The sequence below is a fragment of the Mus caroli genome, unplaced genomic scaffold (genome assembly GCF_978045245.1).
Source record: "Mus caroli unplaced genomic scaffold, Mus_caroli_1 scaffold_2, whole genome shotgun sequence".
Taxonomy (NCBI): domain Eukaryota; kingdom Metazoa; phylum Chordata; class Mammalia; order Rodentia; family Muridae; genus Mus; species Mus caroli.
In genome coordinates, this window is record NW_028227257.1 from 28,580,797 (window position 1) to 28,594,706 (window position 13,910).

Consider the following 13,910-nt stretch of genomic DNA (forward strand, 5'->3'; position numbering starts at 1 on the left):
CTTTCCCTTGATGATGCAGTAGGGCACCCCCATCTTTTGACACAGAACAGGCAGGAAAACCACCAGCTCAATGGGGTCTACATCACGGGCAATCACCACCAGCTGAGCCTTCTTGTTCTCCATCAAGGTGGTGACTGTATTGACTCCTGCTCGGAGGACATGTGGTCTCTTAGTTGGGACGTCCCCTTTGCCAGCAGCTTTCTTCTCAGCACAGGCCAGTAGCCTTTGCTTCTTCTCTTGCTTTGTCTCTGGCCTGTACTTGTGAGCAAGCTTAGGCAGCTGAGTAGCTCTTTCCCTGTCCAGGGCCTGGGTGAACTGGTTAATGGCAGGAGGGACTTTGAGCTGCTTATAGAAGATGGCTCTTTGCCACTACAGCCTGATGTAGCGGAGCCATTTGACGAAGCTTGTCAGATCTTTTTTGGGCTGGATGTCCTGCCCAGTGCCAAGGTTCTTGGGCCTCTTCTCGAACAAAGAATTGACCACCTTTTTGGCCTCCTGTTTCTTGACGACAGTGGGGGCTGGGGCCACCTTCTTCCTCTTGGCCTTCTTCCCTTTGGGCATCTTGCTTGGCTGGTAGAAAGAGCCCCGTAGGATTTTAGATGCTGCGTTTCAACTGTGTGGTAGACAAACACCATTACAGTACTTCCTTTCTGGTTCTACCTACAGTCCCATTATCCTGGGTAGGGGACATTAACACCTGCATAATTAGGTTTGGAAACCCAAGACACCCATATATCTAGGAAGAAGAATTTTCAAGGTTAGGCCTAAAAACACAAGAGGTGGAAATCTGTCATCACACCACCCAGGATGGCAAGTGACTGGCCAGCCTGTGCTTCACAACAGCAACCTGCTTCAGAGAAAGAACAAAGAGATCCTGACATTTATATCAAGATGGGTAAAATGTGAGAGAAATGTGCTGAGCATAGGAAGCCACAAAAGGAGGAAAATATCAGATACAGGAACCTAACACAAGATGCTAACTTGATGTTGGCCTAAGGATGGAAATGAGGCAGTGTGTAGCAGGAAGAAGTCAGAGATGCACTGCAGGCTATGAGTGTGGTGGATTATTGTGAATAACCCAGGTTCTGGTCACCTGGGCTACTGGTATGATGAGGTAATGTATCGTGAAAAAGTGGTGGCATTTGGGGGCTTAAATATACAATAAAATTGATTTTGAAAATAAAATAATAATCTTTGTATACCACATAGAGATGGTTGGTCCGGGTTGCTGTGTGTGACACTATTGGTAACACTTCTGCAGGCACAGCATGGTACCCAGCTCTTTGTCCTCATCCCAGGTGGTTGATCTTCACCCAGACACACAATGGCTAAAATCAGCAACCACTTGACTTTCAAACTCTGGGTCCTTTGAAAATGATTTCAGTTCTGCAGGCATGTGGTAGTGTCACTGCTATGTGTGGTGCCTACATAAAGAGCCCACAAAGTTAACTGGCACTGTTCTGTATGTCTGGCTCTTGCAGACGGCAGTCTCTCTTGAGTCTTCCTACTGGGGAAGTGGTGTCCATAGCTAGGTGACTAAGCGGGCAGTAACACCAGCCCTCTTCTTGCTCACAGCAAGTGGAGGAAATGGAGGGGGTCGACTTGAGAAACACTTTGGCTCCTGCCAAGACAGAGAGGTATCACCCTCAATAAAATCTCCAAATTGCCTCAGACACTCTTTCCCTACAAGGAATCGGTAAAACGTCCTGGGTGTTCCTGGGATCAGCAGACATTTTTAATTGTTCCTCTCATGCACTTGTGGGTCCGGCCCTACTTCTTTGTCAGTCGGCAGGAACCTCTTCCATCAAGGAGACGTGAAAACGGGGTTTGGTAAGAATTACAAAAAGACCAATTGTGTATAACCCTATAACTGACCTCTCCTTTGAGATGGCCTGAGCCAGGAAACATCATCTGTGTGCCTCTCTTCCACCCATGGTGTCTGTGCCCAAAAAGGTGGTCCTTTCCTAGGACCCTGCAGGTGAGGCTGGCTGCAAGCCTTGTTCTGTGTTGAGTGATGTTCCTGGTGTTTTTCTGCAGTTTCCACAGCATCAGGCTTTGGAATGTTCATGGGTTGGTGCCAGAAGCCTGGCCTTCCTCAGCCTGCAGTGGAGATAACAAGGTAGCAGCAGCCGGGGCAGCAAGAACAAGTGTATGCCAGATACCAGTTTTGTGGTAAAACTGACCAAAATAAGCCAAATAGTTTTTATTAGAGAATAGGGTCAGGAGGTAGAGGAATCCAGTTTCTCCTTAACCACTTTTGAGCGTCTCTGGGTGTTTCTACTTGGTGGGAATAGGGCGAGTCACCATGGGCCACACTGTCATATCAGGGGATCTCATCTGTTTTACCATCAACATTTCCCTGCCACCATCACCCTGCCCCCTGCAATACTGGAGGTGCCCACTTCAGGTTCCATATCCCTCATTTCAAGGAGTCTCAGCTAGAGTCACACCCTAAGGAGTCAACTAGAGATACCGGGGAATCTCTCCAACCCCAGGTCTCAGGCACATCCTAGAAATGACCTCCCCCATTGCCAGCTACAGATTTCCATTCGGGAGCCTCTCTCCTACTCTCTCCCACATGTGAACCTGATCCTCCCACAGTCCCCTCCCCATCCCCTCTCCCACTGAATTCCCTCCCTCCATATGCCTCTGATGACTGTTTTATTCCCCCTTTGAGTGAGATTCAAGCCTTTTGGGCTTGGGTTACCCCACTTTGGATATTTCCTAGTTCCATCCATTTGCCTGTAAATTTCATGATGCCCTTGTTTTCAGTAGCTGAGTAGTATTCCATTGTGTAAATGAACCACATTTTCTTTATCCACTTTTTGGCTGAGGAGGATCTGGGTTGTTTCCAGTTTCTGGCTATTATGAATAAAGCTGCTATGAACATAGTGGAGGACATGTCAGTAGGGTATAGTGGAGCATCTATTGGATATGTGCCCAAGAGTGGTTAGTATATCTGGGTCTTGAGGTAGAACTATTTCCAGTTTTCTGAGAACGGCCAAATTGATTTCCAGAGTGGTTGTACAAGTTTACATTTCCACCAGCAATGGAGGAGTGTTCCACTTGTCCCATATCTTCACCAGCATGTGCTGTCACGTGAGTTTTTGACCTTAGCCATTTTAATGGGTGTAAGGTGGAATCTCAGAGTCAGTTTGATTTGCATTTCCTTTGTGACTAAGGACGACTGAACATTTCTTTAAGTGTTTCTTGGCCATTAGAGATTCCTCTGTTGAGAATTCTGTTTAGCTCTATACCCATTTTTTGATTGGGTTATTTGGCTTGTTGGTGTCTAACTTGTTAAGTTCTTTATATGTTTTAGATATTAGCCCTTTGTTGGATATAGGGTTGCTGAAGATCTTTTCCCCATCTGTGGGCTGCTGTATTGTCCTGTTGATGGTGTCCTTTTTCTTACAGAAGTTCGAAATAAGATTCCATTTATTAATTGTTGATCTTAGTACCTGAGCTATTGATGTTCTATTCAAGATGTTATCTCCTGTACCAATGCATTCAAGGCTATTTCCAACTTGGACTTGAGTTTTGTGCAGGGTAATAAATATGGATGAATTTGCTTTCTTCTACCTGCAGACATCCAATTAGACCAACATCATTTCTTGAAGATTCTTTCTTGTTTTCCATTGTATTATTTTGGCTTCTTTGTCCAAAATCAAGTTTCTGTAGGTATTGGTCTTCAATTCAATTCCAGTGGTCAGCTTGTCTGTTTGTATACCAATACCATACAGTTGTTATTACTATTTCTCTGTAGTACAGGTTGAAATCAAGGATATTAATATCTCCAGAAATTCATTTATTGTACAGGATTATTTTAGCTATCCTGGGCTTTTGTTTTTACATGCAAAGTTGAGTACTGTTCTTTTAAGAGCTGTAAAGAATTGTGTTGGTTAGCTGAAATACCCAACAAAGGGAAGATAGATCCTGTAGAGACCATCTCCAGTAGATAGGCATGACCCCCAGTTGAGGGATGGGGCCACCCACCTGTCTCATAAATTTTAACCCACAATTGTTCCTATCTAAAAGAAATGCAGAGACAATAAATTGGAACACAGACGGAAGGAAAGGCCATAAAGAGACTGCCCCATGTAAGGAGCCATCCCACCTCCAGACACCAAACACAGACACTATTGCTGATGCCAAGTGCTTGCTGACAGGAGCCTGGTATAGCTGTCCCCTCAGAGGCTCTGCCAGTACCTGACCAATACAGACACAGATATTCACAGACAACCATCGTACTGAGCCCCGGGACCCCAGTGGAAGAGTTAGGGGAAGGCCTGAAGGAGCTGAAGGGGACTGCGACCCCATAGGAAGAACGACAATATCAACTAACCAGACCACCCAGAGCTCCCAGAGACTAAACCACCAACCAAAGAGTGAGTACACATGGAGGGACCCATGGCTCCAGTTACATATGTAGCAGAGGATTGCATTATCTGGCATTAATGGGAGGGGAGGCCCTTGGTCCTATGGAGGCTTGATGCCCCAGCATAAAGAGATGCTAGAGCAGTGAGGCAGGAATGGGGTGGGGGTAAGGAAGCACTCTCATAGAAGCAAAGGGGATGGGGGAACGGGATGGGGAAGTTGTGAAGGGGAAACTGGGAAGGGAGACAACATTTAAAATGTAAACAAATAAAATAGCCAAACAACCAAATAAATAAATAAATTAAGTTAAATTAGCAGAATGAAGCATTAGCTCAAATTAGCATGCCTATGGCCACAGTTACCATGATAAAAGAGAGAATTTAGTCACAAATAAAATTAAAAAAAAAAGAAAACTACTCTGCTCTCAATAATTTTGGAAAAATAATACAAGACTAACTTACTGCTTTAAGTATTTTTTCTGACAGTTGGTATTTTGACCCAAAACTTTGGGGCCGCAGAGTCATGTTTTCCTTAGTTTGAAAATCAGAGGTTGGATTTTCAATAAAACAATTAATAAAAACCCATGTATGGTTTTTAACCTGTGAAAAATACAATAAAAAATGGTCATTAAAAAAATCGTGTTGGAATTTGGATGGGAATTGCATGGAATCTGTAAATTGCTTTTGGTAAGATGGCTGTTTTCACTATATTAATCCTGCCTATCCATGAGCATAGGAGATCTTTCCATCATCTGCTATATTCAGATTCTTCATCAACTTGAAGTTCTTGTCATACAGGTCTTTCACTTGCTCAGTCAGAGTTGCAGATATTTTATATTATGAAGTGTGTTGTTTCCACAGTTTCTTTCTCATCCCATTTATCATTTGTATAAAAGGGATACTAATTTTTTAAAATTAATTTTGTACCCAGCCACTTTGCTGAAGGTGTTTATCATCTGTACGCATTCTTTGGTTGAGTTTTTTTGGGGTCATTTACGTATACTATCATATCCTTTGTGGATATCAATAATTCATTCCAATTTGTATCCCATCGATCTCCTTTTGTTGTCTGAATATTCTAGCTAGAACTTCAAGTACTATATTGAAGAGATAAGGAGAAGGTGGACAGCCTTGCTTTGTCCCTGATTCTATTAGAATTGCTTTAATTTCTCTCTGTCTAATTTGATGTTGGCTATTGGTGTTGGCTGCTTATTGCCTTGATTGTGTTAGATATGAGAGATCCCTCATCTCTCCAAGACTTTAACACGAAGGGGTATTATATTTTTCAAAAGCTTTTTTGACGTCTGATGAGATGGTCTTTTTTTTTTTCAGTTTATTTAATGGATTACTTTGATAGATTTTTGTATATTGAAAAATCCCTGCATCCTTGGGATGAAACCTACTTGATCATGGTTGATGACGTTTTTTGATGTGTTCTTATATTCGATTTGTGAGTATTTTATTATTTCTGCATCAATGTTCATAAGGAAATTATTATGAAATTCTCTTTCATTGTTGAGTCTTTGTGTAGTTTAAGTATCGGGTTGACTGTGGCCTCATCGTTTAGCAATGTTCCTTCTGTTTCTCTTTTGTGGATTAGGTTAGGAAGTATTGGGATTAGCTCTTCTATGAAAGTCTTGTAGAATTCGGTGCTAAAACTGCCAGGCCCTAGACTTTTGTTGGTTGGGAGACTTTTAATGACTGCTCCTACTTCTTTAGGTGTTATAGAAGAATTTAGATTGTTTACCTGATTTTGATTCAAATTTAGTAAGTGTAGTCTATCCAGAAAATTCTCCATTTTATTTAGATTTTCCAATTTTGTGGAGTGCAGGCTTTTGAAGTAATAACTAATGATACTTGGGGTTTCCTCAGTGTCTGTTGTTATTTCCCCCTTTTCATTTCTGACTTTGTTAATTCCAGTATTGCCTTTCTGCCTTTTAGTTAGTTTGGCTAAGGGTTTGTCTATCTTGTTTATTTTCTGGAAGAACCAGCTTTTGGTTTCCTTGATTCTTTCTATTGTTCTCTTTGTTTCTAACTTTAGCCATGAGTTTATTTCCTTACATCTACTCCTCTGGGGTTGGCTGGCTTCTTTTTGTTCTAGAGCTTTCAGGGGAACTGTTAAGTTGCTAGTACATGATATCTCCAATTTCTTTATGAAGGCACTTAGTGCTCTGAAGCCTCTTAGCACTGCTTTCATTGTGTCCCCTATGTTTAGGTATGCTGTGCCTTCATTTTCATTGAATTTAGGAAGTTTTTGATTTCTTTATTTCTTCTCTGGTCCAGAGATTATTGAGTAGAGAGTTGTGCAGTTTCCATGAGTATGTAGGCTTTCTGGTGTTTCTATTACTCTTGACATCCAGCTTTAATCCATGGTTGTCTGATAAAATGCAAGGTATTATTTCAATTTTCTTGTATCTGTTGAGCTTGTTTTGTGATTGAGTATACGGTCAGTTTTGGAGAAGGTTCCGTGAGTTACTGATAAGAAGGTATATTCTTTTCTGTTTGGGTGAAATGTTGCGTAGGTATGTTAGGTTCAGTTGACTCATAATGTCAGTTAGTTTCATTATTACTCTGTGTTTCTGTGTTCTCTTAGGGTCTACAAGACATCTATCTGCCCAGGGCCTTCTGGCTTTTAGTCTCTCTTGAAAAGTCAGGTGTAATTCTGATAGTTCTTCCTTTATATGTTACTTGGTCCTTTTCCTTTGCAGCTTTTAATATTCTTTCTTTGTTCCATACATTTAATGTTTTGATTATCATATGATAGGAGAAATTTCCTTTCTGGTCCAGTCTATTTGGTGTTTTGTAAGCTTCTTCTATGTATTGGCATCTGTTTCTTTAGGTTAGGAAAATGTTCTTCTATGATTTTATTGAGATATATTTTCTGGGCCTTTGGTCTGGGAATCTTCTCTTTTTTTCCTGTTCTTATTATTCTTAGGTTTGGTCTTATTATAGTGTACCAAATTTCTTAGATATTTTGTGTTAGAAACTTTTTAGATTTAGCATTTTTTTGACCAATGTATCAATTTCTTCTATCATGAAGAGAGTTCCTGCAAGGAGCTGTGTTACAAAAGTTGACAGTGACATGGGAGATTGAACGGTTCCAACTCCAGCACCAGGGTGTCTTGGGCCATGGTCAGCCCTCTTTTTTTTTTTTTTTTTTTTTGAGACAGGGTTTTTCTGTGTAGCCCTAGCTGTCCTGGAACTCACTCTGTAGACCAGGCTGGCCTCAAACTCAGAAATCTGCCACCCTCTGCCTCTGCCTCCCAAGTGCTGAGATTAAAGGCGTGCACCACCACTGCTTGACTGGTCAGTCCTCTTAATAGCTGTATATTACTCTTCTCTGCACGTGCCTAACATCATTCTGACTATCAGGTAGATCCTTTGCCAACCAAAGGCTAAAGGTCCCATCGGACAGCACCTGAGGCCTCTCTCTGGGACCTACCTGCTTTCCTGTAACTCACTCACCTGGTGTTTGCACCAGTGTATTAGGGAGGTGTCTTGATCCACGATTTTCTTTGTTCTCTTACTGTAAAATTTCATGAAGCTTTTACTACATTGCAAGATAGAATTGGGATAACTTGAATCTGTGTCCCACATATTTGGCTACAATGTAAACTATGTCTTGTCCCCTTTGAGGTAAGAATTCTGTCTCTTAGGCCACTGGCTCAGGTTCTGAGCAGTTAGTGTTTTATTCCTCACAGAGTGAGGCATTTTCATTTGTATTTGGCCTTTCTGCCTCTGTACAAGTGTGTATTATTTTTGTTTTCTAAGTGATCTAAGACTCTACTGCATCAACATTATTAGTCCTTGCTACTGGATATAGTGCATACACTTGTGACTGTAACGTCAGCAGCTGAGGGGATGAGTGTGGAGCTAGCACTTCAGTGTTTTAGGGTACTTGACAGACATTAAAGACTTCATGTTAGTGACCCTTTACAGCCAACTTTAAGCAGCTCAGATGTATAGAGTGGCTCTTGGGTCAAGCAAACATGGACCCCATATTGTTTGTGATCTGGGTGAATTCATAGCATCTGCAGAACCTGTTTGGGACCCTTTGTGCTTCTGCGGAATGTTAACAGACATCATGAGGCTCAACAGAGAAGGAACTGTTGAGAACAAATGATTTTGTAGAATGTCAGCAGACAGTACTTATAAAGCTTTACAAAAACCATCAATTGTCACGCTAATTTGAAAATTAAGTACTTGTTTATAGATTTGCCAATTACAAGGAGGCATTAAGATGGCATGTATCATAGCTATCTAATTATTTCTGCTAAGGAGAGAATAGCCATAAAACAGAATTGTACAAGCATATACACCAAATAGTTAGCATCGTTAACAATTGTGTTTTAGAGAATGCCATTTTAGGGAGGTTTTTGTTGTTGTTGGTTTTTTTTTTTTTTTTTTTTTTTTTTTTTTGAGACAGGGTTTCTCTGTATAGCCCTGGCTGTCCTGGAACTCACTCTGTAGACCAGGCTGGCCTCGAACTCAGAAATTCGCCTGCCTTTGCCTCCCAAGTGCTGGGATTAAAGGCGTGCGCCACCATGCCCGGTGGAAGCTTTTTTTTTTTTTTTTTTGTGAGCATTGAATTTTAGAGTGCTAATCACACATACAAAAGAGCCGGCTACAGTCAGCATCATTATTGCACAGGAGAGATTCACAGAAGTCTAGTCAACTTCTGCCCTTGAAGTAAAATTTGAGATCTTTAGGATAATATAACTACAGCATTGATAAATGTAAGAATTTAGGCCTCTCACAGTAAGATTACCCATAAGCAGCAGGGCTTACTTACAGGGCCATCATTACTTGATACAGAGCTGATGAGAAATGAGTCTTAGCCTGGCCAGGAACAAGGGTCTCAATAGGACTGAGGCTAAGACAAGTTTGTGCCAAGCAATCAGACTTTTTATACCCCTATCAGAAACAGAATATAGCCACTGTTCCTAAGATCAGTACAATGATAGTTGCAGGGACACAATGACACTTACAAGCTATATAGGGTACATAAATAAGAGTAATGTCTAAGACTAATTGCCCTGTCATGCTTCTGTAAGTTTTGTTGACTTAGCAGGAACACAGATTTACAGGGAGACCTAAACACTCCTGCCTGAGGGAGTACATCAGTTTGTCAGGAACTGAAAGGCACACAGTGTCCCAGGAGCCATGAACTCTAACCTGAAAAACCTATGACACATGCCTCTCGAAGGGGGCTAGACCAGGCCAACTCCATGTTTCCCTGCAAGTATCAGTACTTGCAAAGAGATCATGTGACAGTATATCTTGCATATATAATAACTAAATGCTGATTCAGTCGAGGCAAATAGATTAAAGGCCAGGGTTTTAAAAAGCAAAATCAGTCAGTACATGGGAAATGTGTATTAACCCTGGTAGTATGGTGGCAGAGGCAGGTAGATCAGAGTTCAGGGCCAGCCTAGTCTAAATCAAATTCCTGTCTAGCCAGGAATACCTAAAGGGCCCTGTCTCAAAGAAATGTATGTAGTATGTATATATGTGTGCATGTCCAAAGAGCAGGTTTTACATCAGAATATGCTAAAAACAGCATTCATGGGTCACTTTGCATGTATTTACTTAAATGCTTTTAAATGTGCAAACTGTGGTTTCATGTATAATGTATAGACACATAATTCTGAAAGCCACAGATACACAGGCCATTACATCTTCTAAAAAGCACTTTAAAATAGTGCTTATAAAGTCATCCTTTAAAAGACTTTAATACAGATATATAAAGTACCTGTTTAAGGACAGTTTCCTAGATAGCCAAATATCTTTAACATAAAAAGCAGAAGTATATATATATATATATATATGTGTGTGTGTGTGTGTGTGTGTGTGTGTGTGTGTGTGTGTGTATTTATACTACCAGTTATAAAATGATCCTAAAAATAGCACATCCATCCTTAAGAATGCTTTTTTGTGGAGCTGGAGAGATTGCTCAGTGGTTAAGAACACTGTCTGCTCTTCCACTTCCAGGGGACCTGACAGAACACCAATGCACATAAAATAAAAATAAATAAATTTTAATAAAGAATATTTTTGCTGTAGATTAAAAAAATAATATCCTATTGTATGGATGACTATTTTATTACAGCACAAATATCTTTAAAGATACCTAAATATTACTTTATAACTCAAATATAGATTTTTACAAACTTTTCAATTTTAATTGTGTTTATTTGTCAGTGTGTGAGTGGGAAAGGTATCAGTGTAGTGATGTGAGTGAAGGTATCTGTGTAGGCCACATGCGTTAGATCCCCTGACAGCTAGGAGCTGACAGTTAGGGGCTGTGTGTGGGGGTGCCAGGAATGCGCAGATCAACACTCCAGATTTTCATGACCAGGGATCAGGTGCTGCTTTATGTCTTGTAGTCTCATAGCCTTCGCCTAAATCTGTGGTGAGGGTGGAACAGGGTCCCCTGATTACAGAAAGATCCAACAGTATATCAATTGCATGACATTCTGAAGTTTTCTAATGTCAAAAGTTGACAACTATTTCTGGGTATGGTCTGACTTCTGCTTTCCCTAATAGACAAATGCTGAACAGAGCTCGTATCTACCCAGTGTTTATTTTAGGAGTCAAGAAACTGACCAATTCTCTGTTTCAACCTCTTCACAATTCTTTTTATTGTTGTTGCTGTTGTTGTTTTGGTTTGTTTGTTTGTTTGTTTATTTGTTTTTTGAGACAGGGTTTCTCAGTGTAGCCCTGGCTGTCCTAGGACTCACTCTGTAGACCAGGCTGGACTCAAACTCAGAAATCTGCCTGTCTCTGCCTCCTGAGTGCTGGGATTAAAGGCGTGCGCCACCACTGCCTGTTCACAATTCTTTATTATTGATTAGCTAGTTAATAGATGATTGGGAAGGGAACGAGCAAATTTTAAGTGAATCCTAGGTATCCTTACATTATGAACTAATTTATGTATTTGCTTATAGATGCAGTCTCATGTGTAGCCTGGTCTAGCCTGTGCACCTACCGTTCTGTTCCCTTGTCTTTCCCACCTCTCCATCATGTATTTGTCCAGCATGGTGGGGGCACCCTGGATATGTCTTCTGCCCCCAACAATTCAGTTTTTTAAGTAGATATTCTTATGTATAAGGGAGAGACCTTGTATTTATAAGGTAAAGTGAAAGTGGGGAGGTGTATATTGAAAATTAATGTTTGCTCACCAAATATCATTAACAGGTTTTTTGTTTTGTTTTGTTTTCGAGACAGGGTCTCTCTGTGTAGCCCTGGCTGTCCTGGAACTCACTCTGTAGACCAGGCTGGCCTTGAACTCAGAAATCAACCTGCCTCTGCCTCTGCCTCCCAAGTGCTGGGATTAAAGGCATGTACCACCACACCCAACAACAGTTTTGTTCTTTTTTAAGATAGGAATTGTGCATAGTTCGAGCTTTTTCTGTTTATCTGTTTTCTGCTCCATTCCTCTCCTCCTCCCCTCCCTCCTTTTTTCCTCTCTCTTTCACTCCTTTCTCCCTTTCTTATTTCTAGTTTTGAAGGTAGAACACTGTTGTGTTGCCTAGTCTGACCTCACACTCTAGGGCCCAAGAAGTCCTCTGTCTCAGTCTCATATGGAGCTGGCATGGAGGCACGTGCTGGGTTTCATCTGTTTTCTGATTACTCTGTAGCTTTAAAACACACACACACACACACACACACACACACACACTCACTCACTCACTGCTCACACTCACTCACTGCTGACTGATGGATGCCCTGGGTCCCTGCAAAGAGAAGCTGATTCCTCTAGCTGCCTTCGACCCCACAGGGGCTCCTAGCATGTCTTTCCAGTGCTAGCTCTGTGATCTGCTTTTGTTCAGTGTGTGGGCCTGAGGGAAATGGGGCTATGAAACCTAGCTAACCTGCTACTTCGCTTTTCTCCTTCATGACCAGCCTGCTATGGGATGGACAACGAAGACGAGAACCACTATGTGTCACGGCTCAGGGATGTCTACAGCAGCTGTGACACCACAGGGACCGGGTTCCTGGATCAGGAAGAGCTGACCCAGCTATGTACTAAGCTTGGCCTGGAGGAGCAGCTGCCAGCCCTCCTTCACATTCTTCTCGGAGATGACCACTTGGCCAGGGTGAGTGGTGGACTCCTGCCGAGGGACAGTGCAGAGCTGTGCCACCCACCGGTGTGGGCATTTGGTCCACAACACCCAAAGAAAGGCACTTGGGGAAGAAAAATCTCCAGCAATAAACCATGTTGTTCTAGGGATTGAAAGAAGAGCTTCAGGAAGCATAAGCAGCCACACCCAGCCATGTGGACGTGGCCCGCTATGCCTAGCTGCTGCTGTTCTCTTGGTTGTGTGGTTTGGTTTGGTTTAGTTGGTTAGGTGTGGTAAAATGGTTTATTTGGCGGTAGAATGGTGGTTCAGATTTACCTTCTGTGATAGAGTCTTCCAGTACATGATTGGAAACCTGAAATGAACACCCTTATTCTGAAAGGCAATAATCGGAGGTCTTTTGAGGAAAAGAAGACTCCAAGGGGAGTTTTGGTTCATGAAATGAAATGGGAATCTATGGGAAGTAACAGTGTCTTCTCCTTACTGAAACTCCCGCAGGTTAACTTTGAGGAATTTAAGGAAGGCTTTGTGGCTGTGCTGTCATCTGGTTCTGGCGTAGAACCCTCCGATGAGGAAGGTAGTTCTTCCGAGTCAGGTGAGAGGATTTCCTGTAAGCTCTTCAGTTTCTTTATTTATCTGTACCATTCAAAGTGTAGCTCAACTGTTCCAAATTCTAGCCTCCTTTTCTGTCACCCACAAACCATCAAGTGCAGACTTGGGCAGAATATGTGGAATTTCCTCTTCTGTGACTGTCATCAGATGGTTACCTGCATTACCTGTAGGGGGCCACTGACAATGCACTGAGGGGTGTAGAGCAGCGAGAGGTGGAGCCTCAGGGATCTTAGGTGTACCAAGCAAGCAGACCGGCCTTCCGCCCTGAGCACTAATCTGCTCTCACAGCCATGGTGTTGCAGTGTTCAAACAGGGCTAACAGGAATCCCACTGTGGAAATGGCTGTGAGGCAGGAACATGATGATAAGTCCAACCGACACATGACAGGAAGCCACCAGGCCCAAGGATTGTGGGTACAAAATAATGGGCCAGGTGTGAGACAGCTGGAGGCTGGTCTGCTTATGGACATGAGGGCTGTGTGAGGTAGACAGTGATGATTTCAGGGTTCACTGGAAACAGCTACTTGCCCTGGCCTCCTGTATAACCATATAGCAGGATGAAGGGTCCTAATCGGACCAAAGGCATGGAGATGAGTGACAGGCAGGGGGAATGGCTCATACCAAGTGTCTTCTAAGTGTGAGGCTTTGAGCTTCATGTATATTTTATGTAGGTTCTATCTACCGTCTTAGAAATTCCACAGTACTGTCTTGAGAGATCTATCCCTGTTCCATAGTATGTGCTGGCTAGGATTGGAGTCCCTGTGTCCCAGTACCTGAGCCCCATGCACACAGTGTCAGATCACTGTGCTTCTTGCTCTGGATGACATGGTCAGCCCCTTCTG

General features: G+C 42.2%; 1 protein-coding gene across 2 annotated transcripts in view; it reads left to right on the forward strand.

Moving 5' to 3' along the window:
* The window catches only part of Ninl (ninein like), a 76,110-nt gene that overhangs the window by 16,520 nt on the left and 45,680 nt on the right, over positions 1 to 13,910 (forward strand). For both annotated transcript variants that reach the window (XM_085833458.1, XM_021156253.2), the window contains exons 2-3: positions 12,282 to 12,475; positions 12,956 to 13,052. In XM_085833458.1, coding sequence (XP_085689584.1) covers positions 12,293 to 12,475; positions 12,956 to 13,052 — 280 coding nt within the window. In that variant the 5' untranslated portion in view covers positions 12,282 to 12,292. The remainder of the gene's footprint in view (positions 1 to 12,281; positions 12,476 to 12,955; positions 13,053 to 13,910) is intronic.